Raw genomic sequence first — 26,602 nt, 5'->3', positions numbered from 1 at the left:
GCTTCAGGACCTGGAAGATTTGCTGTGATAAATGGAACCATGAATTCTGCTGTCTACCAAAAAATCCTGAAGGACAATGTCCGACCATCTGTTCGTGACCTCAAGCTGAAGCGAACTTGGGTTCTGCAGCAGGACAATGATCCAAAACACACCAGCAAGTCCACCTCTGAATGGCTGAAGAAAAACAAAATGAAGACTTTGGAGTGGCCTAGTCAATGTCCTGACCTCAATCCTATTGAGATGCTGTGGCATGACCTTAAAAAGGCGGTTCATGCTCGAAAACCCTCCAATGTGGCTGAATTACAACAATTCTGCAAAGATGAGTGGGCCAAAATTCCTCCACAGCGCTGTAACAGACTCACTGCAGGATATCGCAAACACTTGATTGCAGTTGTTGCTGCTAAGGGTCGCCCAACCAGTTATTAGGTTTAAAGGGCAAGCACTTTTTCACACAGGGCCATGTAGGTTTGGATTTTGCTTTCCCTTCATAATAAAAACCTTCATTTAAAAACTGCATGTTGTGTTTACTTGTGTTATCTTTGATTCATATTTAAATTTGTTTGATGAGCTGAAACATTAAAGTGTGACAAACATGCAAAAAAATAAAAAATCAGGAAGATAGATAGATAGATAGATAGATAGATAGATAGATAGATAGATAGATAGATAGATAGATAGATAGATAGATAGATAGATGACCTTCAGTGTAGTGCTGTGATCAAATGCTGAGGAACGGAAAGTGAAATGGACAGTTGTGGTGTGCCGCTTAGAAGGGTACGTGTAGCACACTTGAACATCGGCACTTCCATACATTTCCTCTTCCTCACCACTGCCATCCGATGTAACAGCTTGACCTGCGTCTGAGAGTCAAGAAACAATCCTGTCGGTCAGCTGGAGAGATGCTCAGCCCCCCAAACCCACTGTGATCAGTACAGTACCTCTGACTATGACGTTCACCAGGATCTTCAGGCACAAGCTCCAGATCTCCTGCTTTTGGCAATGAACAAAGTAGGTGTCTAGTCTGCTCACATAGACATACTCGTCATCCCAAATGCAAGTATGGCCAACTAAGACAAGACAATGAGACAAATGAAGCCACTGCACAGTTCAGATGGTCATGCTGAAATATCACACTTTAGTCAAGGTTTTATTACCTGATTTGACTTCACAGTGAATTATACCCTACAGAGACAAGACAATTAACAAGAATTCAATCAAATTAACACACTAACAGAAATCAAATAATATTCATAACATACATGAGTATAACCATTCTCTCAAAAACATGAACAGGTCATATTTGACCCCAAAATAAAAATAAAATAAAAATTTAATTACTCCCCCTCATGTCGTTCCACACCTTCGTTCATCCTCCGAAAACAAATTAAGATATTTTTGATGAAATCGTCCATAGACAGCAATATAATCAACACTCTCAAGGTCCAGAAAGGAACTAAAGACATCGTTAAAACAGTCATGTGACTGCAGTGGATCAACCTTAATGTTATGAAGAGACGAGAATACTTTCTGTGCGCAAAAACAAAACAAAAACAACAACTTTATTCAACAATCTCTTCTCTTCTGTGTCATTCTCAAACGTTGTTTACGTCCAGCGCTTCCAGGTTCATCGTCAGAACGCCGACTCATTATTGGCCGGCTCCTACGTCAGCTGATCATGTGATCAGTTTTGGCCAATACTGAGCTGGCATTCAGACGTAAACACGGAAGCTTCACTGTGTTACTGCGTCACCTGCGTAAGATAATGACACAGAAGAGAAGAGATTGATGAATAAAGTGGTTATTTTTGTTTTGTTTTTGCGCACAAAAAGTATTCTCGTCTCTTCATAACATTAAGGTTGAACCACTGCAGTCACATGACTGTTTTAACGATGTCTTTAGTACCTTTCTGGACCTTGAAAGTGTTGATTATATTGCTGTCTATGGACGAGTCTCTCGGATTTCATCAAAAATATCTTAATTTGTGTTCTGAAGTTACAAAGGTCTTACGGGTGTGGAACAACATGAGGGAGAGTAATTAATGACAGAAATTACATTTTTGGATGAACTAACCCTTTAAGAGAAAATAATGTATACAATAAAAATATTTTTTACTATTTAAGTACTTGTGTGTCACAGTAGCACCTATTTCTGTTGATGGCTTTAAATTCAACTGATTAAAAAAGCAACACTGTATTACAGTCCTATATATGGATGCAAATGTAAGTGATGATGTGCTCAGACTGCAGCAGGCTCTGTTGGTTTTGCATGAGAACAGACTGAGCGTGCAGAAAAACAACAAACACGCACGCAACTCTCCACAGCAAACAAGAAAACTCCCGCCCACTCTATAACACAAACACACACACACAGACACGCAAACACACACACAGACAGGTACACACAAACACACACACAGACAGGTACACACAAACACACACACAGACAGGTACACACAAACACACACACAGACAGGTACACACAAACACACACACAGACAGGTACACACAAACACACACACAGACAGGTACACGCAAACACACGCACGCACGTACACACACACTGCGCCTCTGCAACAGCCAAATTCCTAGTAACTGTATCCAAGTAGAAACATGTCTGAGCTGAACTTCAGCGAAACAACTGCACTACCAACTGAAAACGACTAGAAAATAGGTCTGAAAAAGTCTGAAACCGTATGTTTTCATTATTTGAGGCTATTTTATGCATGATATGCTAGCTTATTACTGAAGTTATGCATGTAAACAGACAGACGCTGGTCTACTGTACCTGTCCACAGGTGAGCGCCTGATCCTCTTTGAGCTCGATTCTCTCCAGCGCCTGTGTGAACATCCACAGCAGGAGAGAGACCAGCAGCAGAGCCCACACACTCATGACACACACACACACACACACACACACACACACACTGGATCCCTGTCAGGATTCACACTGAAACTCAACAACTGCCACTCATCGATTCACAAGAGTCTGAAAGCGCTCGCAGAAACCCAGTGACGAGTTCATTCACACTGAGAGAGAGAGAGAGAGAGAGAGAGTTTACGGGTCTCGTGATTTTGGCTTCTGCTAAATATTATTTTGTAGCATCAATACTTCAAAATTATCTGAATCCTAATGAATGATACTGAAATAGTCAAGTCAAGTGAAATGAATAAACTATATAAAAAATATGTATAGACAAACCTGATATTGAAAAATATTAAGCTATATTTATTGTGTGTGTGCTTTCCCAGCTAACAAACATATGTTCTAAGAAAATTCCAATTAAGTTATTAAAATGTTACTTCTGGATGTTACTTTTTTTTTTTTCATGGTTCTGCGAACATTAAGGAACAAGAACATTCCATTTTATCATTCTGCAAAAATTGGTTACTTTCTGAACGCTCAAAACATGTTAGACGAATGTCCAACTAAAACAAACTTCCATGAATGATGTATAAATAATACATGAACATTATTAAAGACCAGATAACTTTGAAGGAATGTTCTATTGATGTTACTGGAAGAACGTTCCCTGTTAGCTGGGTATGTATCTAGGATAATCCCATTTAAAGCGTGGTTTCTTGAAAGGAGAAAGAAGTCCTCTCAAATGAAAGCTCTTATAGATAGATGAAACACTAAATGTATAGATACATGATTTATACAAATTGTAAATTAGTAAGTGAATATTGAGGTTTACCTGTTTTGTGGCTTATAGAAAAAGTGAAACGACTTCCAGCGGTTCCCCGGAGTGAGTGGGATGGGGCGGGACAGTACAGCTGTTTTTCAGAGAACTACTTAGAATAACAAATATCCTCCCACTCCACCCAGGACCTGCACATCACATCAGATCAGATCACACTCTCTGTACAGGTTCATAACTGCACTTATATGACCAGCAATGCCATAAAATAGCCTACTTAACACTCTAATTTATTTGTCAAGTGACAATGTCTAATTGATGCTGATGAACAGAAAAAGCTCCAATTAACTTAATTACAGTTAGGCTAATTTCTTGCCGCAGGGTTGCCAGACATTTAAATTAACAGTGCAGACTGTTGCTACATGTTGAAAAATAAAGATTGCAAAAGGGTTATTTCTCAGCGATGCCATTGAAGAAATATTTTAGCTCCCCAAAGAACCTTTCAGTAAAGAGTTCTTAAAAGAACCATTTTTACTTTGAGTGAAGAACATTTTAAATCATCTAAAGAACTTTGAACTCTGGGTTAAAAACAACCCAAGTTGGGTTGAAAATGGACAAACCAAGCCATTGGGTTGTTTTTAGCCAGCAATTAGGTATTTTTAACTCAGTGATTTTATTGAACTCAATAGCTTGAAATGAACCCAAAATATGTTGGAAATGAACATAAATAAGTTTAATGAATAATAATGAAACAATAAACATTTATTTTATTTGCTTATTAATAAATGTTCACCTTTTGATTATTATTGCTAATTTTGTGTCTGATTTTTAATTTCCAACATATTTTGGGTTAATTTTAAGCCAGACATAGTGATTTTTAAACAATAGTTGGTCAAACATTTAACCCAACCGTTGGGTTTGTCATCTTTCAACCCAATTTGGGTTGTTTTTAACTCAGCATTTTTTAGAGTAAACCTTTTTCCACTATAAGAACCTTCACATAGATGTTAAAAGTTCTTCATGGAACCATAAAGAACCTTTATTTTTAATGTTTTAAATTTCTGGTGTAACTGTTATAACAGCAGTTTGCAGTTTAATTGTAAAAATAGTCTATACACCAAAATCATACTACATACAGGATATTTTTGTCTCACGGGTTATAGGCTATTTAAAGAATATGATTTGGGAAACACTGTCACTCATTAGCCTAATTCATAGGAAGGCTTGCTCCGAACGATGTGACCTTTGATACGAGCAAACGTCCTCAGAACAGAGTAAAGACACACAATAGTCCCGCTGTCCTTCTTTGCATCATCACGAGCGTGAAGCTAAATGACTGTTTTTAACATGCCTGTGCAGGAAGATCAGGTTGTTTATCATGCGCCGTGTCCTGTGCTTTGCATGCGCGTTAGTTTGTCACGCACAGTTATATGGGCCTTATGCAAATATACCAGCTAAACCCAAAGCACTCATATTACATCTTAAAAGCTGCCGTGACACATTTGAGCACAAATTATCTGAAGCTGAACTTGTCTTTCCAGTGTTTGTATTGTTCGAGGCACCATGTGTCTGCATGAGCAAACATTTGTTTACACTAACTGAAAACTGCAGTACATCATCAACACAATGTTTGCGATTCTCCTTCAACTGGACTCATTTCTTCCAGTTGAATACCCTGATAAACTCAGGAATAAGTCACGTTATTGAAATGCAGTGGGTTGGAAATGGTATTTCATGTTTACCTTGAGATACAGTATAGGTCAGATTTGACGTCAAACACGTCTGCTTACTTCAATAAGATTCCTGACATTTTTTCTCATTGAACATTCAATTTCGTTTACAGAACTAAAATGTTGTGAACGTCGTTTCATGTTGGCTTTAACACTGAAAGTGCTTTTCCGTCCCAAATGGAATCATCACAATCTTCCTCTAAATCCACACTTTTTGTGACGTAACGCCTCTTTGGCTGAAGTCCCGAAAGTCTTGTGGACTTAACGGACATGCAGTGGCCATTCCAAGTCCACAAGACCGCAAGTGCACATGAAGTGTTCCATTTGGGACAGAGCCATTCTGCATAAAAGGGTTGTTACACTACACATTTCACTCCACTGACTTCCATTCGTGCGAATGCAGGAGACCAGAAACGCAGAAACGGAAGAGAGCGTAATATCTCATCTCAGAATCGGGCTCTCTAAACCAGTCGCTATATCATTGGAAAACATGAATCTGGATGTTGTGATCTTCCTGAAACAGTCGAGCATGTTTTAATAAGGTGTAAACAAAGGATACGACAATGAAAGACTGCAGCTTGATGAATAAAGTTTTGGGAGTTTCTTAAAGATGCAACAGTAAGAGTGTCCAACACATTTAAACATCTCACAGATACAGAGTTAATAAACAGGACTGAAAGGATAGTTCACCCAAAAATGAAAATCATTCCATGATTCACTCATCCTAAATGTATATGACTGTCTTCTTTCAGACGAACACAATCGGAGATACATTTAAAAATATCTTTAGTCCTCCAAGGTTTATAATGGTTGTGAATGGGGCGCCGCGTCGGAAGCTAGTTATTTATAAATATGGATATTTTTCTTACAAAAATGCATCGCTTCGCTTCAGAAAGCCTTTATTAACCCCTTGGAGTCGTATGGATTACTTTTTTTAATGGATGGATGCATTATTTTTTACTTCAAATCACGACCCTCATTCACAAACTTGGAGGAGAATATAACTTCAGCTGTGTTTGACTGAAGGAAGATAGTGATACGCATTGGATGGCTTGAGGGTGAGTAAATCATGGGGTAATTTTCATTTTGGGTGAACTATCCTAAAGACTAAATATGTTGGCCTACATGTGGAGGTTTTTTAGTAGCCCACATAGTGTTTTCTCAACCGTCATAAAAGGTCAAAGAAGTAGAAGAATTCGAATTTGATTGATAATATGAAAAAAAGTCAAATTATTTTAAATATGTGGTTACAAAGGGAGAAATACAGAAGTCAGAATCATGTTCCAGGTTTATTTACCCAGAATTGTCTTTGAGTATATCTGATAGATGGATATAAGGATCAAAATTTCCTCAGAAATAAACTTTCTGTTTTAACTTTTCTTCTAAAATTTTAGATTTTTTTTTTTTTTTTTTGAGGCATTGATTTCCTTTTTTGATTTTGAGCCATCAAAATTAAAGTGTCTTTCAAAATGAAATCTTTTCATTGTCAGGTATTATTATATTGGAAATTAACGTACAAACATTTTTCGCCACATAGTTGTTCTTTGTGGAATAATAGGTTTATCCTTATTAAGAGGAAATCTGTGTTTTTCAGGACTGGATGGACAAAGGCGTCTGGTCCATTGCACTTATTATGGATGGAAATGAAAATTTACTTGATGGTTTTTTTTTTTTTTTTTTTTTTTGTGAAAAATACAATCTAACTTTATATATGTCTTTGATGAGAGCTGTTCCTGCTGGTTTGGTTCAGCTGGTTAAAGCTGCACTGTGTTATTGACCTGTGATACCAACATTAGGTCATCTAATCATCTCTGGTATTAATTTTACTGAGTAAAGCTGTAGAAGTAAGGTTTTAAGAACATTAGAAACAGATTTTCCCTTCTAAGGTAAAGAAGAGAGCTCTTGTTTTTCTTTTTGCTTTTCCAGAAGATAAAGTGGTTCAAATTGGAACAAGATTTCTTTCTTTTCCACTTCTACCAAAGGTAAAAGAAATTCATTTTAAAATGATTAATGATATTTATCCCTGTAAGGAATTCCTCAGACACAGATTCACCCTGGATTGTAATGAGTGCACCTTTTGTGAAGCAGTCACTGGAACATTTATTTATGCAAATTATCTGAAAAACTCTGGGATGACCTCTATGTTTGGTTAAGTTCGAAGTATGTAATACCTGACTTTGATTTTAAAACTGTGAAATATGTCTTTTCTTCGGAATTGTGATGTTGAATACTTGGTTAATAATATTTTGATTTTGGCTAATTGCTTCATTCATAAATGCAGATTTTTTAATGAGTTTGTTGCAGTAGCTGAGGGAAATACGTTCAGGATTGTGCAGAGCAACTCGATTATTGAGAAGCCGGAGTGAAGCGAGCACTTGTTCTGTCATCAAGTCTTTCAGCAGTTTTGGTTCTCACCTAACGCATGTTTAACGCTTGTTAAATGAGGGTTTCGGGATATTTTGCATAACCACCAGATTCCCATTATCGGTGTGATCTCGGTGTGTGTCGGACAGCTGCAGTAACGCTCTGGAAACCGCGGACTGGAAGACACCAGAGCCGTTGAGAAAACTTGTTCGGCAGCATTTCACCAACTCAATTCTGATTACAGCACAGCTCCAGGGGAACACGGCTTTCTGACAGCAGCTAGAATATATACATCTGTGGTTTCATGTCACTAGGAACATGATTCCTTGTAGCTTGCATTTTATGAAACGTAAACATATGGACACATTTGCATATATTTTACTGTTGGTCAAATTGGTCCAAGATGGTTCCTGATCCTGTCAAAACAAGAAAGATACATTTTGCATGTAAAGGCCCTGATGTACTTCAAGTGAGATTGAAGAATGAACTGGAGTGATGTCATTTCAAACTAAATCAGGTGAAAAGGAAGTTCGTATGGAAACAGCTTTATGGAAAAGTTCACTCCGGCTGGTAAACACGTGTTTGCGGCTCCATCATACACCCGGCGCAACGCGAGAGCCCCAGCCCAACGAACGCAGTGATCATTTTCACACCCTGCGACACATCGTTTAAATAGCAAATGCACTCACGCCCATCTGAAAACGAGGTGTGTTCAGCTAGTTGGATGATCGTATTTACAAAATGTATTTAAAAAATGTGCATGCACAACATCATAATGTGTGATGACTAAGTTGCATAAACTTAGTCACTATATTAAGACTGTCTTCAGAACTAGTTTGACCAGCTTGCAGTTAACCAAGGGGTAATCAATGTTATTTTTCCAATTCCAATTACACCAATCTACCTTTTTATGCAATGGACTTTAAGAAATTAGAACCACTCTTCAAAACAAAAAAAGAGAGTGTCTTAACTTTTAAGACTAGTCTAAGTGGTTTATGCAACCGGCCCCTGGTGCATTGTTGGCGTGTTGCTATTTTGAGGCACCTGAAAGCGACTGCGCCACTGACCAACTGAAACCTGCTCTAAAGTCAGTGGTGGGCCATTCCACCGAATCTGTGCCATTTCTGTCCCCAGGACATTTTATGTATAAATATGCATGAAAATGAACTCTAAAATATATTTTATTATTAAGCAAAGTGTCCTAAACATTAATCTAACTGCAAATTTAAAATATATAATTTAAAACATTATTAAAAACTACTGAGAATACAAAAAAAAATAGCATGTGTTACATGTCCCCGCTAACTAAATCTAAACTTTAAATATAATCATTAAAATCTTGCAGAAATCGTATTATTTTTGCATTGTTGTGTTACTCCTTATACCATCTATACTAAACAAAAATAAATTTCATAAGAAATCCATAATATGTTATATAAAATACACATTTTAGTCGTGTCCCCTGGTTTTCACTCAGTCCTGTTACCCTCACACATTTCCCCCTCTAAAAAACTTGGAGCATTCCACGAAACACATTTTCAACAGGAAGTTGCATCATCTGGATCTTACGCAGGCCATAAGAAGACCAAAAGTGAGTTCTCTTATTTTAATTTCTTTATATTTGATGAAATTGTAACTATGACTGAGAAGGTCAATCTCAACGTACTGTCCTGTTACCTAAATTATTTCTTTGATGTTATTTGTTTATTTTAAAAATATTAACTTTAGGTAAGTCACTAGTATTTGCTTAGTGTCCTCGTGATATTAGCATGTACGCCATGTGTCCTTAAGTCATGTATTTTATCATTTTTGCTTAAAAACTCAATCCTGTTACTTTCAGTCCTGTTACTCATATGAAAAATAACAGGAGTGAGTTAAGAGTAACAGGAGTGAGTAGAGTCCTCTGTTTTGTTATTTAATAATGTGAATATTAGCTGATATAATACTATTTACCTGTATCATGAGTTTTACAGTTGAAATTATTTAAATTGTAGATTTTTAGGATTAGTTTTACAATATGAATGCCATACATTGCAGGGAGCCAGTCCACCACAACGTGACTTCATCTTTTTGTCTTTCTCTTTCTTATCTTTTGTAGAAGATGGAGAGAACCTATACTTTGCAGGTGCAAGAAACACACACCCATGGCATGCTGCAAGGAAAGGAGTGAAACACACCAGCAACCCTATCTTTTCCCCCTTTTTTTTGTCTTTCCTTCCCTCCCTCTCCCCCCTCTCTCTTTTCCTTGCTCTCCTTCTTTCTCTTTCCACCTCCTTCACTGGGATGTACTACTAACACACAGAACATCCCTTCAACACAGAAATCTCACTCACACACATGCACACACAGCCATGAACACACTCTTTTTCTTACACACATACACACACATATGGACACTCAGTCCTGTTACCCAGCGTTCATTCCTGTTACAAAGTGCTCAGTCCTGTTACTAAATTTATTTATTTTTTTAGAAAAATAAAGTTAAACCACTGTTTTTATCAGTTTTGTCTGATCCATCATTTACACAATTGTTAAATAAATTAAATTATTTAAAAACATATAAACTTGAGGCTTTTGTCTTCTTTTAAATGAGAAAATTGTTTTGCGTTTTTTATTAAAATACATCTTGCCTTATAATGAAGTGATTTTTTTTGTCACAAATATCAGTTATTTGAACACATAATCAACCATTTCTTCAAAATAAATACTTTTTTGAGGTGAATACAAAGGAATTAACTCCAATGCTTTTAAACATGATTTTTAAATGGCACGTGAGTTTTGGTAACAGGACTGAGAAAACATGCATCCATCTTCTGCGTTGAAACGTTGTAAAAAAATAAATAAAGTTGCCTGAGATTGACCAATACACATTTTGAAAAGTTAAAAATGTGTAGTATTAGATTCAGTGTTGAAAAAAGATGAAAAATAATGTTTAATTTTGAAGAGTTACAACAAGCAAATGGCACCCATTCGGTGGAATGGCCCTGGTGCAATATTTTTGTTATTTAAGGAGCATGTTAGTAATATGAGAATGAGATTGTGCGTACACTCTGCTTGTTAAACACACAGAGGGAGGCGCAGCAGCACACAAACATGCAAATATTAAAATGAAAAGTTTTTCCGCTTGCAAATTCCGCCATGTAAATAGCGAATCTGCCACAGTGTGAGCGCAACTGGCTTTTAAAGGCACTGGAAGATGAGACGCTGATTGGTTTATTGCACGTTACGCCCAAAACACGGCCATTACTCATAAAGAGAATAGGGACACACTTTTGGATCATACGGCGGGCGCACAAACCATTTTTCCCATCCTTAAGCTAGCAAAAGAGGATTCGGACAAGCCCTACGTGCACCTGCGCTGTGCGCTTAGAACCTTAAAATAGGGCCCTTGAACTACTACTGGTCTGTGGCAATGATGTACCAGGTGGGTGTGGCTCTGAGGCTCCGCCTTCTTTGAGGTGTGAACCTTCCCCGGTTCATTTCTTCTGTTCAGTCGGTCGAGGTGAGAAGTGAGTGAAAACGTGAACACACTGGAGAGACGCTTTATAGTACAAACTGAAGCTGTAACTCTAATATAAAGTGACACTGACACTGTTGTTCATGTTTAATACTGTAAAGCTGCTGCTTTAAAGCAATCTACTGTATAAAGTGCTGTAGAAATAGACATAACGTGACTGGAGAGCTGAATTGCAGAGCTGCTGCAAACATCTACATCAGTATGATCAGAAGCAAAGGAAGAAGCAAGCATAACTGTGCTGTGAGAATATCAGGGCCGTAGTTTAATGTCTCTTCCCCCTGCTGGACGGACTGTAATGTTGCACTGAACTCTGTCTGTGAATCGCTCTGCTTCGATCAGTCCGACTTCAGTTTCCTTCTGTGCACCGCTGCATGCAAACAACAGGACTGCAACACGAGCAGTGAAAGAGCCTCATCTGATCAGCATGCGGCTACAAATCCAGTGGCGTCTGTAGCTCTGGCACAGTCTTTTTCTTCGAACAGCCCTTTCTGGACGAGCACGACGATACAGCTTTACTTCGCCGCTTCTTTTGCCCACACGTCTTTCGCTTTGTCCGGCTCATTAATAATTTCTGTGAGAAGCTGGGAATGAATTTAGGGCCGTCCGTCGGCACGGGAAGTTTCGCCTCTAGTCTGGGCGCGAGCTGACGCGACACACGCAGCGACAGCGCTTTGGACAGGAGACGGGGCCAACATCGCCCTCTGGTTTTTCCAGTTCCGTCCTGCGAGCCGGTCAGGTCGTTTATTAAAGAGGGCAGGTCCTTCGGGAGACAGTACTTTCGGACGCACCGGAGTCGTTTCGGGATGCAGGTGATGTTGTTGTTAAGACTCGGGAAGCAAACCAGGCCGAATCCCCGGCCGTGGCAATCACCGCGTATTCCCGTCCACAGACAGGAGAGCGCCGCGTTGAACACGGGAGCTGTGATCGAAGACGACTCCATTGGTTTCTCCATGCATTCTTCATCCCAGCACATCTGCTCCTCTTCTTCTTCTTCAACAGCACTGTACAGCCCTGTCTTACAGAGCTCGGCCTTTCTTTCGCTCTTCCTCCATCTCAGATAAGCCCGATGGGCGTCAGGGCTCCAGGCGATCAGGACGAGACCGCCGGCCTTCTGCACGGCCTGACACTGACCGTACAGCCACGGCACGGGTCCCAGCTGAGCCAGAGAGGACTGAGGGTGGCACTGCATCCACTGCGCCAGCCTCACGTCCATGCAGAGCTCCCCCTGCAGGCCAGAGGCCAAACTGCACACGGCAGTGATGTGCGCCGTATCATTAGACGAGCACACGAGCAGCACGGGACGTCTTTCAGCGCTCCACCACACTGCAAAAAAAAAACAAAAAAACATCTGTAATCTTTCAAACAGAAATTAATCAGGGTCATAAAAGCATTTTATAACATATTGACAAGATGTAGAAGTTCATTTCTGACACTGCTGTCTACGGCCAGAAGGATTATTCTCCTTATAGTGGACTTTAATCTATCGTTCTATCAATTCTATCGTTTAAAGCTCTTTGAAGCTGCACTGAAACTGTCATTTTGACCTTCAACCGTTTGGTGTCCAGTAAAGTCCACTATATGGAGAATAATCCTGGAATGTTTTCATCAGAAACCTTCATTTCTTTTCCACTGAAGAAAGAAGGACATGAACATCTTGGATGACATGGGGGTGAGTACAGTAAATTATCAGGAAAGTTTTATTTAAAAGTGAACTAATCCTTTAAACTGTTGACAGGTTCATAGCGAACTACCTGAGTAACAAACACATCTGGTTCAAGTATTTCAATATAACTCCTTCTTGAGCCGCATAGAGCATGTTTCTGGCCTAAAATCAGAAAGAGATGTGTCCAGACTGACCTAATTTTCTTCTTTTGAACAGCCAGCGTGTGAAGCAGACCAGAAGCGTCACTGCAGCCAGAAGAGTCAGTGCAGCGCCGATGATGAGCCCCCATCGCCTGTGCGTGACTGTGGAGGTTCAGGATGATGAGCGTGACTTTATGTCCATCTGTCAGCAAGTGTGCACTAATGATGATGGATGCTTGTACTTACAGTCAGGGCAAATGATTCGTCTTCCATGGAGATCCAAGCGCCACACCTACAGACGGACAGGAGCAGGTCAGCTGACACACACTCAAACAGACTCACATGATATATGTTTACCACATACTGCATAATTTATGCTACTGTTCAAAAGTTTGGGGTCAGTGAGATTTTTTTAATGTTTTCACCATTTATTTGATAAAAAAGTAAAAACTTTGAAATATTATTCCCATGTAAAATAGTTTTCTATGTGAATATATAGTAAAGTGTAATTTATTCCTGTGATCAGAGCTGAATTTTCAGCATCAGTCTTCAGAGTCACATGATCCTTCAGAAATCATTCTAATATGATGATTTGATGCTCATAAAACATTTATGATTATTATCAATGTTGAAAACAGTTGTGCTGCTTCAGATTTCTCTGGAAACCGTCATACATTTAATTTTTTAACATAGATTAACATAGTTACAAAGTGCGAACAGAAATCAAATGATACACATGAAACGGGCAGGGAATGATGCATTACCTGCACACACAGTCCTGATGAGAGGAAGGGGAAGGGCAGGCTCAGCTCCGCCTCTGTGGCGCCCCCTTCCTGAGGAGAGGAGCATTGCAGGGAGTGAGTAATGTACTTTACCAGGATGATCGTCACACTGCAGGTTAATTTTGGATCCTGACAGACTCACTGTACATTATAATGTTTATTACACAGTTACTCATCAAATTTGGTTATTTAAATTATCATCATGTGAGAGGAAAAAGAGAACAGACTAATTTGAGAGATGTGAATTTAGCACAGCTATGTAAATAAAATCAGTTATTCGATACAGTTTAGCACTTTTACAAAAATATTTGACTGTTATTGACAATTAATAGAGCCGATTGAAAATGCATAAAAATGCACATTGTATGACCTCGTAAAATGTATAACTCTTCACTTGGTGTGTGCAAAATTATCATCAATGCATTGAGTTTTGCTATAAAAACTTCACTGTAACGATGCACAGAAATGAAATATTATTTTAGACTTTGTTAGGAATAACTATTACAATATTTGGGATTACATTTGCTCTACCCTCATATGGTATTTTGGCTGCAACAACTTGGATAATATATTTAAAATATTTTAGAGATGTGAAAACATTAATGTATGCACATTTTTTCCCTATAATACACAACAAAGCACAAATGTGGCAGATTCTTTAGCAACAGAAGCTCGCCAACTTTTCACATACGATACAATTTCTTTTCTCATGTACTAAATGCAAATACTACCTGAATCTCCAATTGTTTTTTAATTTGTACTGCAGTATGTGTCCATAAGCTTTTTTATGAGCATCTACAGACTTTAAACACAGCATACTGTATAAACGTACAAGACTTTAAAACATATCGAATGGCCTTTCCAATGCCGATATTTAAAAAAAGCCCACTATCGGCAGATATCGGCCAATATAACGATCAACCACAGATATCCAATGGCCTTTCTATGCACTGTGAAGATAAAAGTCACAATTATATTACATTTTAGCCAATGTCGATATTTAAAAAAGCCAAATATCGGCAGATATCAGCCAACCACTAATATCGAATGACCTTTCCATGCACTGTCAAAATAAAAGTCCTACTTGTGACACATCAGCCAATGCTGATATTTAAAAAAGCCAAATTTCGGCAGATATCGGCCAATTTAACAATCAACCACTGATATTAAATGGCCTTTCCATGCACTGTCAAAACAAAAGTCCCACTTCAAACACATTGGCCAATGCCGATATTTAAAAAAAAGCCCAATATCGGCAGATATCAGCCAACAGTGAGGTCAAACTCTAATATCAGGATGCCTTTCCATGCACTGTTAAAATCAAAGTCCCACTTATGACACATTGGTCAATGCCTATATATATATATAAAGCCAAATATTGGTTGATATATCAGTCAACCACTAATATTGAATGGCCACCCCATGTACATGCAACATTTCAATGTCTTTGAGCAAAAGAACACACACTGGACAGGAAAACTATTACTAACCAGCTGACTTGAGATGACGTGTCCTCGAGGTGCACACGTCTCTTTATGTCTGTCGCACAGCTGAGCAGCAAACGACGCGGCGACATTAGACGTCAGGTGCAGGTGCAGATGCAGAGATCCAGGGACGACCGTCACGCTCCACCCGGACCGGCCCTCTGAGAGAGACAGCAAACATCAGTGACAGACAGGAAGACAGCAGCGATATGCTGCTATATAACAGCTTCTCACCTGACTCGAAGGGACAGAAGACTCGATGACTGCCATTTAAAGAAAACTGCAATGCAAAAAAGATACGCACACATGAGAAACACAAACACACATTAATGAGGCGTTAATGTGCGCTGGAGCGTGCGTTACCTTCACACACATCTGAGGGTGTTTATCTACAGCAGACACATTATACTCCTGCTGAAAAAGCAAAGTGCATTGAGAACAGCGTTCAATACACGGTATTTTAAATGTTTCCTACTTCTATGTGTCTCTGTTTGTTATTCTTGAATTATGTTGAATTGCTCGGACTGTTAAAAGTCATTTTTACACAAAATATAAAATTTAGAAGTTTAAATTTTAGAGTTTATAGTTGTGATCTATAGTTAAAATGTGATCGTCACATACCCGTTTTGCCTCATGGAGGGTGGCGTTGGGGGCGGGGACACAGTAAGAGTTCTGCGTATGGATTCGCCAGCACAGAGAGACAGAGGGATCTGATTGGTCATCAGGACAGAGAGGCTCCCACTGCAGAACAGAGCCGAGAACTCTCGCTGAGCTGGAGGACAAGATATCACCGCCATCTGCAGGAAGGAGATGAAACTGTCAAACACATGGAACCACACACACACACACACACACACACACATATTAACTGACTCACGTGGCAGTATTCTCTTCTTTAAGGGACACTGTGTGTTTCTTCTTACATCAATGCCTGTAAACCACAACTGTGAACACAGAATAATGTAGATGTTATACATTACCAAGGTCAGAAATAAAACAAAACAAAACAAAGTAAAATCAAGCAGTCACACACACCTGCACACAGACACAAGGAATCAGGTACGGGAAGCTCAGATCAACGGTTTGATTGGCAGTCGTGTTAATCTGCAACACAAACACAACACCTCAATGGTTATGTAAGATTTAGGGCATTTTCTGACCAGTAGATCATTTGTTTCAAAACGGGGAAATGGTTTTGTAAACTAAACTTTATGCGTTTCTCTAAGTTTCATCACTCTACAAGATGAAACTTTTCACTCACCTTTCCAAAATATCTCCGCTGAACACACTCTGGGAATGAATGTTTGTAGCACAGGCTGATCTTCACCATCTGATCCGTGTTCATGCGTACAGTGAAGCGTTTATTGCGCTCGTCCACGCTGACTGTGGCTTCAGGCACTGGATCCTCAACGCCTGCTTAAACACAGCAGATGTAAATACACACTGTCTGGTATTATGGTGCAGATATTGGTCATTTATAGAGAGGGAGAGAGACACCTGTGAGCTGGACCATGTGAGATCCACTGATCAGCAGGTCACTGTCTCTGTAAACATGCGCTGTGACGGTGGAGCCGGACCGCGCCGGGAAACAGTCGTACCGCAGGATCCACTGGAGGGCGACAGACACACACTTACAAACACTGAAACCAGCTTGAGTGAAACACAAAGAAAACTTAAAACAATTACAATAAATCCAACAAAGAGAGAGAGAAAAAATGGCAAGGAAAGTATACAAAGCTTTTAGTTTTAAAAAGCCATATTTTATCCACCTTTTCCCTACGCCCCATGACGCTTTGCATGAATTATGGGTGTAATTTCCTTTAAACTGTAAATAATTAGTGAAAGGTTCACCCTGTGAACACAGTAATACACATTTTCAAAAACTGGCTTATTCTACTCACCCTTCAACTATTGAACATTAGAAGTGTAAAAGCATTAATAAATTACTACAACAGACCATGAATAACCTTTGAATATTTCCACAACAATATTAGGTTACACTTTATTTTAAGGTGTCTTTGTTACACTGTAATTATATATCTAAGAACTGAGTAATATTAAGTAACTACATTGTCTTTTATTGTTATCTTTTAACGCTGAAGCACCAATTTTAGTCTATTTCATGGTATGTTTTTAAAATTCTCTGCATATGTGTTTTATTGCTTAATAATTTTTTTTTCTTTTTACTTATTGTGTTTTTAGCTATTGTAAAGCACATTGGACAACACAGATTGTATTTAATTGTGCTATATAAATAAATTGCCATTGCCATTACATTTACTTACTATAGGTTTAGATTTGATTTGATTTAGGGTTCGTTGCATGTAATTATGCATAATTTATAGTTATTACTATATTAACTACATGTAACATTCGTAACAATGACACTGTAAAATAAAGTGTTACCCAATATTACTGACGTGTTAAATATCACTGTATCATGTAACATGTTGCCTTAATCACAAATGTTCATTAACGAATATTGATTGATAATATTTTAAAGTGATTTCTGTCATTTTGACAGACAATAAATATTGTATTTACCTGCTCTAGAATAACTCCAGTAAACATTGCTAATATGATTAGAAGTGAAAAGAGAGAAAATTACATTTTAAAGCATCTGTGTGAAAACAGACCTGGAAAGAGATGAGATTTGATTTTTAATGTTTTTAAAAGAAGTTTCGTCTGCTCAACAAGGCTTAATTTATTTAATTAAAAATACAGTAAAAACAGTAATATTGTGAAAAATTATTACAATTTAAAATAACTGTTTTCTGTTTGAATATATTTTACAAAGTAATTTATTCCTGTGATCAAAGCTGAATTTTCAGCATCATTACTCCAGTCTTCAGTGTCACATGATCCTTCAGAAATCATTCTAATATGCTGATCTGCTGCTCAATAAACATTTATGATTATTTTCAATGTTGAAAACAGTTGTGTACTTTTTTTTTCAGGATTCCTTGATGAATAGAAAGTTCAAAAGAACAGCATTTATCTGAAATACAAAGCTTCTGTAGCATTATACACTACCGTTCAAAAGTTTGGGGTCAGTAAGAATTTTTATTTTTATTTTTTTGAAAAGAAATTAAAGAAATGAATACTTTTATTCAGCAAGGATGCATTAAATCAATCAAAAGTGGCAGTAAAGACATTTATAATGTTACAAAAGATTAGATTTCAGATAAACACTGTTCTTTTGAACTTTCTATTCATCAAATAATCCTGAAAAAAAATATTGTACACAAATATTTTGTACAATTGTACACATTAAATGTTTCTTGAGCAGCAGATCAGCATATTAGAATGATTTCTGAAGGATCATGTGACACTGAAGACTGGAGTAATGATGCTGAAAATTCAGCTTTGATCACAGGAATAAATTACTTTGTCAAATATATTTAAATAGTACACAGTTATTTTAAATTGTAATAATATTTCACAATATTACTGTTTTTAGTGTATTTTTAATTAAATAAATGCAGCCTTGGTGAGCAGACGAAACTTCTTTTAAAAACATTAAAAATCTTACTGATCCCAAACTTTTGAGCGGTAGTGTATATTGTAAATCAAATCGGATCTACAGACCACAAATGTGCAGTACAGGATGTCTTTTTTCAGCAGAATACAGAGGGAAAAGTATGTAATCATGAGGAAAAGAACGCAGAGAGAGCCACAGATATTCCTCTTACACCACGTCACATGAAAATACCAAGCGCTACGTTATTATCATGGAGGAAATTTACACTCATTCAGTCAAACTGACGGATTGTAGTGCAACGTTATGACTGGTGTCAGTCTTTATGAGTGAAACTTCCTTAAACCACACGTGTCTTCCATAACCTAAAACACAGTCGGTTCATCAGGAAAAAGGTGGATAGTTTTGAAATCAAAATCAGGCACTACATATTTCAAACGTAACCAACATGAAGGTCGGCCCAGAATTTATTTATTTATTTATTTTTTAGAAATTTTGCATGAATAAAATAAATGCTCCAGCGAAGTTGCACTCGTTCAGTCTGAGAAGCTCAAGGATAAATGTCAATAAACACAGATAAAGAAACGCACGCATTCACTCACAAAGGCCTGATGGGACGTCATGTTCATTTCACGCGTCTGAATTCTTGCTTTGTGAGGCTGAAACAGCAGATCATCGCTGCTGCTGTTGATACACTGGTGAAGAAGAAAATACAATCATTATAATGCCATAAAATCTGTTAAATGTTTTATTTATTTTATACAGTTTTTCCTCTAGACGTTCCCAGGACCCCTGCTATAAACCAATAAACAGCGCTCATTTCAAATGATCCTTCACATTTACTCAGCTGGAGGGTTGTGATTCACACATAAGTCACAGGTCTAAACGTAGACAAAAACAATGACAAATGCAAATAACAGAACACAACTAACCATACAGCTACACATTTAGTCAAGCAAAACACACAGGTTTATCAACAAAGCAAACGCTCTTCTGGTGTGTTCTGCAGAGCATTAATCATCAGTCTCAACCGTATCCGAGGCAAATTCAGCCTTCAAACTCATGAACAAAACTACACAAAGTGAAAGGAAGCGCGTGTCAGATTACATAAAGTCCAGGTTAGTGCTTTTTGTGAAGCGAATCTCTTGCAAACAAATTTACAACAAAATGTTGAGCTCTTAACACATTATAGTCCTTCACGTCAGGTCAGCTGATGATACCTAGAATATCAAAATCAACCGCAGGCGCGAGATCCTTCTCCTATTTAGTAGGGCTGCCCTCAACTAAAGATTTTACTAGTCAACTAGCAGTCATTCATTTGAGCGATTAGTCAACTAATCATGTGTTTAAATTAATAAACCACATAAATCATAATAATGAGTCTTTAATGGCCTATATATAATACGTGGTCTAATCAGCACTCAAACACACACATAAGGCTTGCCACAGCACACCCGCACACCTAATGATTATGAATGTGTCATGAAAAACAGCAAAAAGACACATGTACATTTGAATAATTTATTGATTGTGTCGTTTCCATATGGATTACATAAGCTGAGGATATTTGTTGACAATCACTTGACATTTCAAGTTTTCTATAGAAACATTCCTCATGTCTGTGAGGCAAGTGAACACTGAGTTTTGGTGTATTTTTGTGACGCGCTCAAGTTCAGGGAGACAGAGACGGCAGAAAGTGCATCCTGTTTGTTTTCTTTATTTTACAAAAGCACAATGTTTTGCTGTTATTGTGAGTTTAATAAAATAAAGTTTTGAATGATGTATTACTCTTATCTGTATGACCAAAAAGGACGGAGTATTTTAAGTTGTTTCTGCTGTAGTACCATATCACGCCACGTTCAGCTTCACTCCGCACAAACACCTGGACGCGTGTCTAATAATAGCGCGCATTTATCTAGGTTAATGTTTGAGCGAGCAGCTCTAAGTTTCTACTCCTTACATGATTCAAATGATAAGACCTGATATCCAGGCCCTGAATCAAACCCAGTCCTTCCTCTGGTCTACACTAAACCTCATGAAGAAAGGCGAGACTTACCCAGAGAACACTGCTCCGTTTCCACACGAGTAGGAGCAGCGTGTAGGAGTCTCCGGTTTCAGAGTCACTGAAGTCAATCGTCAGGGTTTCATTTCCCACTTCAAACAGAGGACAGAACAGATGAAGTCAGTAAGTTATAAAGGATCTGTAATCACCGATGAGGCTAGCCGTGGTCGTGTACGTACTCAGAGGACGGACAAACAGCCGCAGGCGGACACACACGTCCTGCTGGAGGAGAGCGGTGTGGAGACTGAGCTGAGGCAGGTGCCGATCTTCAGGACAACACATGAGAAACAGAGAGTTCAGATGACAGATAGCGATCTCTAGCAGAGGTGTGAAGAGATCTCGTGCCACCATACGAAACGTGACATTTCTCATTGAGGTGAAAACCGTTTCACGATATCATCATGATGGAGTTGAGTTCATGGTAAAACCTCTTACAGTGTCAGTGCTTGCATTATATTGTTCTGCGCTGCAGGTTTCAGAGTGAACCGTGATGCTTATTTACAGTCACGTGTTTCTCCAGTGGCTCCGTTCACACACAAACTCATCTCTGCATATGCTGTGAGTTTGGGTTGCTTATAACGTTCATCTGGGAACAAAACATGTGGCATTTCCCATGCCAACACAGGAGAATACATCAATGTTTCTAAATATTACTCATCACGATTTCAAAATAAAAGTTTAAACCCTCGCTCTGAGTTTTTTGATGTCCACATGTTCTTGTTCAAGAAATTACAGTGACTGTAGCGTTTCTATCATAAAGAAGTGGCCTAATATTAAAGATGTGAAATAAATGTCGTTTGGCCAATATTAAACAAGGATTTGATCTGCTGTAAAGTGTAACAACAACAATCACCAGCGCCCTCTGCAGGCATTAGTTATAACACATCATGCAGTTGATTATGTTTATTTTATGTCCACTGCATTAGGTGTTTTAACAGTGTTGTTCAATAGATTTTGATACTTTATTTGAACCAATTATTATTGTCTTATTGTTATTATATATAAGTCATTTTAAAGGCTATCGTTCACTTAGGTTTATTTTTATTACCAAAAAATTAAATAAAAAATCTGATTAATCATCAAAATAATCGACTGATTACCAAAGTCGCAGTTCTAGATTTTGAAATGCACCTGCATTTTTTGCATTTTGTGACTTTCAGTCGAATAAAAGACTAGTTTACCTGTAATATATTTTGTCATTGAAGATTTCTTATAAATAGTATTAAAATATTGTCTCGTCTCATGAACCCGGTATTGTGTATCTCGTGAACTGATCGTCACACCCCTAATCTGTAATGATCACAATTATACTGTTCACATTTAATGTCGACTAAACACATGCATGTTTGTGAAGTGGCCAATGAAGGACAAATCCACATTCAAAGTCAACATGAAATTATTGCACGATTTCAGAAATCTGATGAATGCATCACATGCAACAGCACATACTGACTTTGATATTATTACTGTTTCATAAATCATCAATCAGGAGTCAGAAATCATAAGATTAATCACAATTATTATACTCTTTTGACAGCCCTAGTTCATTTAGCAGAAATCTAAGAGTGGAAAGAAAGACAAAACGATTAAAGATACTTTCAAGTAAAATTTCTGCAATAACTTATTTTGACATTAGTATGATGATGAGTTTAGTATCAAAAACTTAAAATCCACAGACCTGGGTGACGTCAGTCAGACAAAACATTGTGTCAATATCAGAAGATAGTTCAGAATAAAACCAGGAACATATATTTAACCTGTTAACCATATTTTAGTAACACAGTATCATTCATAAACTTAAACACTCAAAATTCATCCTGGGAAAATCATTCTGAATTTGGACATTGTGTAACAAAGGAAACGGCGCCTTAAATCCTTTTAGCGGCTCAATTTTTGTGACATCAAGACAAGGCCACAACACGACGTGTGGCTTTGATTTTATAGCTATTTATAGTTTATTTTGTAAACTGTATATTTTGTATAAAATCATGAATAAGTTCAAAACAGCAGTGACAGTTAACAGGTTAAAAAGTAAATGTTGAACATGTTGAAACACAAAATACCTCTCTGAATGTCCCACACTACAGCCCCGAACACAACTAAATCAACAATGTAGACGTTGTGAAATGATGTATTGTGTAATTACTCACCAGCGCCACGCCATTCCTTCAGAGAGAGAGAGAGAGAGAGAGAGAGAGAGAGATTTAGTGCGTTCAGCCTCAGATATCTAAACACAAGCATCTTTACAGAGAAACATCAATGTCCGCTGAACTATATGTGACCATCTAAGCATCAAGTTAACAGCACCATGTGTGTGAAGTCAAGAGATCAAATGCACATCTGCGCCATTTCTTTATCTCTTTTGTTTCCTTTTTGTCCTTTCTCATTCATTTTAACTGTTTCCTTTCATTTTATGGTGACAGATTTTTGCACATCAGATGAAGCTGAGATCTTCTGATGGGAAAGACATCTAACACAGTGCATCTACATTCAGGCAATTATATATTCACAATACAGCTTAACATTTAACACCTTATTGCTTTTATCAATTCATACTAAAATAAAATCAAACACATTTTTATTAAATGATTCATGAAGCTTGAAGACAGACATGAACAATATAAAGCTGCACTGAAACAATATGAACGGTGAAAATAAGTCATGAATGTTGCCCTGAACTGACATTTCAAACCGTTTATTATTTCCCTAATTCATTTTTATCTTTATGTCTGCCAGTTTTCCTCGAAACACTAACAAAAGATTTAAATAAAAACAGCAGAGCTGAGAATGAGACACACGTACAACACAAACCTCCTCAAATTAACAATAATCGCTCTAAAGTGCAGGACGACACAACAATACTCCAGAAAACGTCAAATGTGCTTATTATAAATCACTGCACACACACACACACACACACACACACACACACACACACACACACACACACACACACACACACACACACACACACACACACACACACACACACGACACTACCGTTCAACAGTTTGGATTTTGTAATGGTTTTGAAAGTCTCTTCTGCTCACTATGGCTGCATTTATTTGATACAGTAAATATTGTGAAATATTATTGCAATTTTAAATAGCTGTTTTCTGTGTGAATATACTGTGATTTATTTTTAATCCAAACTTTTGAATGGTATATAGTTGTCCTGCCTAGTATTTTCACAATGAACAAACGATTTAAAAGCGTCTTAAACTGTGTGAACGGTTTCAGCGTATGATCACAATAAAGCTTTGATGGTTTTTATCAAGGCTAAACTCTCTCTCCGTCAGTCTGAATGAAAGGGTTTCACACAGATCATCATTTATCTCAGCAGAAGTTGGATCCATGACGGAACAGGAACCACAGTTCACTCCGAACGAACACAAGCCCAAACAGAGCCGCAGCGTTCGGCCTCTCCAAACTCACAACGACAGCAGATCGAGCTCACTGCAAACACGACACATTTACACATGGACAAATAAACAGATATACATTTGATCTGCTATGTCTACAGCACATGCAAATTCAATGGAGATCATTTCCATGATATGGCGGTTAGTGCTGGAGATGGATTGCTCTCGGTTTCGAATGCATCATTTACAGCTAATCTTTGCATGATCAGAAAGCAATGAGATCACATGAGCATAAATACAGCCAAAGACTTTCCCCAAGGACACGGAAAAATTACTGAGCTTGTACACTCTTAATAATAAAGGTTCCTTATTGATGGTTATTGATGCACTGATGGTTCCTGAAGATCCTTTAATCATTCCGAGGTTCTTTAGATGATTCAAATGTTCTTCACACTTTCTGATCACTGAAAGGTTCTTTGGGGAAGCAGAAATGCTTCTTCTATGGCATCACTGTGAAAACTGTTATTTTTAAGAGTGTATATAAATGTGCTCTTGTTCAGAAAGAGATGAATTATACTGTGTTCATATAGTCCATCATCTCTAGAAGAGCAACGAGAGAAGCAGAAACATCTGATTCTACTGAAGAAGTGATGCTGTGTTCATATAAAAACATTTAGTGAGCTTCACGCTGTTTTCACACAGCTTGCGGGCATCACATAGTGAGGTTAATTTGGCTGATGTGAAAGCCTGACTTCACTTGAAGACTGGGCTTCGGTTCATATGAACTCTGGATGTTGATCCACACCAGACAAATGTGCAATGAACACTGCGTCTCTAAATCAAATGCAACGACACAGGAAACATGTTCTCATTCTCAGTCGCTAGTTATCGCTGCAATGACGCAAACCGACCGCGGTTCTGACCCAAAACTACGTGAAAGTGTGAAGAGATGGGCACGGAGGAACTGAACTCAGGTTGTAAACATGCAATCCGACCATCACAGTGTGAAAACACTCTAAATCAACATAAGTCAAGTTCAGATGAGAGACTCAACACGATCAAACACTAATCTAAAAACAGCTAATAATAATCAATAATAACATGATTTGTGCACCGTGTGTTTGCTGAGGTCATATTTTCATCTTCAAATGTTGTAAATTGAAGTTAGTGTTGGTGTTTTGTAAAAGGCTGATCCGGATGAAACAGATGGAGCACATGTCCAACAGATATTTTATTAGTGTTAAAGCATTTTTAACACGTGATGTGTGTACGAGGTCTCTAACATTCGTAGTGAAAATAAATGACAGTAATGTGTTTCTACTTTCAGAATGAATGCTCTTACCTGTTGTTTGCCATTTATAATTTAGTGATTTACACTATCTCTCTGCTTTCAAACTATGGACAAAGTTGTTTGTTTTATGTAGCATTCATATTTTAAATCTTTTAATCTGTAGCATAGCCTGCGTTCATTTACATTCAGCTCTATACGAATTCAGCCAGAAAGTAAAGGGGGAATTTGAAGATCAAAACCTCCCCTTCATTTTCCTCTCGGATTTACTCATGTTTACTAGTGACTAGAAACAGTCAAAGCTCTGATAATATGAGATTATATTTAAAACGCTTTCAAATGTGAAGTTCATGTTCAATTGCTGACTTAAGTTCCTCTGAAGATCCAGTTTAACATAATAGTACAAAATATTTGGGTCTGTGTCTGAACAAAAGCATCATTGCTGTTTTCCACAGTTTAAAAAAAACCTGTGAAATAATGCAAATCATGTACAGTGACTAAAAAAAGTCAGATAAATCAAAAGTCTCATGTTTGCCATCACTGCTCCAGTAGTCATTAACATTTCAGATTTAAAGGTGATTGTGTCCAAAGTTTGACTGCAAGTATAAATGTAGATAAGAAACATTTATATAGAAACAGGTTTGTGTTGATGTAGGCACACTCAGGCGTTCAATCCTTAAAAAGTTTGAGTAAATGAATAGTTTAATGTGGAACAACAGTTGGTGTGTCTTATTCATTTACCTGCAAACACACGGGCTCTTACCCCAGGCTGACTATAATAACACTTTAATGCTGAAAACTGTAACAGTTACTGTACTGTAGGTTCAGGAGAAATCACTCACCTCTCTGACTCTGAGAACATCCCGACGGACGATCTTTACGCACACCGACCATTTAAACACAACAAACAGCAACACGACATGAGCTAGAAATGACCGTCTGTACATGGCCGCAGATTAAAAACATTAACCTATTTTAATGTGTACATTATCCACCGCTTAGGAGAGGCAGAAGCGCGTGAGACTTGAGTTGAGATGTGTGTGTGTGTGTGTGTGTGTGTGTGTGTGTGTGTGAGCGCGCGGTGGGCGGACGGGA

At 37.9% G+C, this 26,602-nt stretch overlaps 2 protein-coding genes across 4 annotated transcripts in view; both read right to left on the bottom strand.

Moving 5' to 3' along the window:
- Positions 1 to 16,167, bottom strand: part of wu:fl23c11 — a 25,047-nt gene extending 8,880 nt beyond the window's left edge. The window contains exons 1-5 of one of the 2 annotated variants that reach the window (XM_048211168.1): positions 16,152 to 16,167; positions 2,785 to 2,923; positions 1,155 to 1,182; positions 939 to 1,067; positions 700 to 860 (exon numbers count right to left, since the gene is read on the bottom strand). In XM_048211168.1, coding sequence (XP_048067125.1) covers positions 700 to 860; positions 939 to 1,067; positions 1,155 to 1,182; positions 2,785 to 2,889 — 423 coding nt within the window. In that variant the 5' untranslated portion in view covers positions 2,890 to 2,923; positions 16,152 to 16,167. Of the gene's footprint in view, positions 1 to 699; positions 861 to 938; positions 1,068 to 1,154; positions 1,183 to 2,784; positions 3,027 to 3,694; positions 3,848 to 16,151 lie in introns of those variants that run through there. The other variant, XM_048211167.1, reaches the window with a different exon arrangement.
- On the bottom strand, positions 11,321 to 26,602 carry LOC125280561 (interleukin-17 receptor C). 2 transcript variants are annotated; one of them, XM_048211166.1, is made up of 17 exons: positions 26,350 to 26,602; positions 23,008 to 23,023; positions 21,037 to 21,123; positions 20,852 to 20,949; positions 19,398 to 19,490; positions 16,815 to 16,926; positions 16,579 to 16,730; positions 16,353 to 16,421; positions 16,195 to 16,261; positions 15,939 to 16,114; positions 15,681 to 15,728; positions 15,552 to 15,597; positions 15,324 to 15,478; positions 13,816 to 13,884; positions 13,298 to 13,343; positions 13,106 to 13,213; positions 11,321 to 12,571 (listed from the first exon to the last, which is right to left on the bottom strand). In XM_048211166.1, the coding sequence occupies exons 1-17, from the start codon at positions 26,452 to 26,454 to the stop codon at positions 11,679 to 11,681; spliced, it is 2,340 nt and encodes a 779-aa protein (XP_048067123.1). In that variant the 5' UTR covers positions 26,455 to 26,602; the 3' UTR covers positions 11,321 to 11,678. The 2 variants fall into 2 exon arrangements, with proteins under 2 accessions (XP_048067123.1, XP_048067122.1); XM_048211165.1 differs by having other exon boundaries at positions 15,681 to 15,731; positions 26,350 to 26,601.

Source organism: Megalobrama amblycephala, linkage group LG12 (genome assembly GCF_018812025.1).
Source record: "Megalobrama amblycephala isolate DHTTF-2021 linkage group LG12, ASM1881202v1, whole genome shotgun sequence".
Classification (NCBI taxonomy): Eukaryota; Metazoa; Chordata; class Actinopteri; order Cypriniformes; family Xenocyprididae; genus Megalobrama; species Megalobrama amblycephala.
This window is presented reverse-complemented; position numbering and strand designations above follow the sequence as displayed.

Excerpts from the sequence above, each read along its gene's own strand:
- LOC125280561 (XM_048211165.1), bottom strand. The coding sequence starts at position 26,454 with ATGTACAGACGGTCATTTCTAGCTCATGTCGTGTTGCTGTTTGTTGTG. Across the intron at positions 13,344-13,815 it reads CATCAGGACTGTGTGTGCAG|GTGTGGCGCTTGGATCTCCA; the intron begins GTAATGCATCAT and ends GTCCGTCTGTAG. Across the intron at positions 13,214-13,297 it reads ACGAATCATTTGCCCTGACT|TCACGCACAGGCGATGGGGG; the intron begins GTAAGTACAAGC and ends GAACCTCCACAG.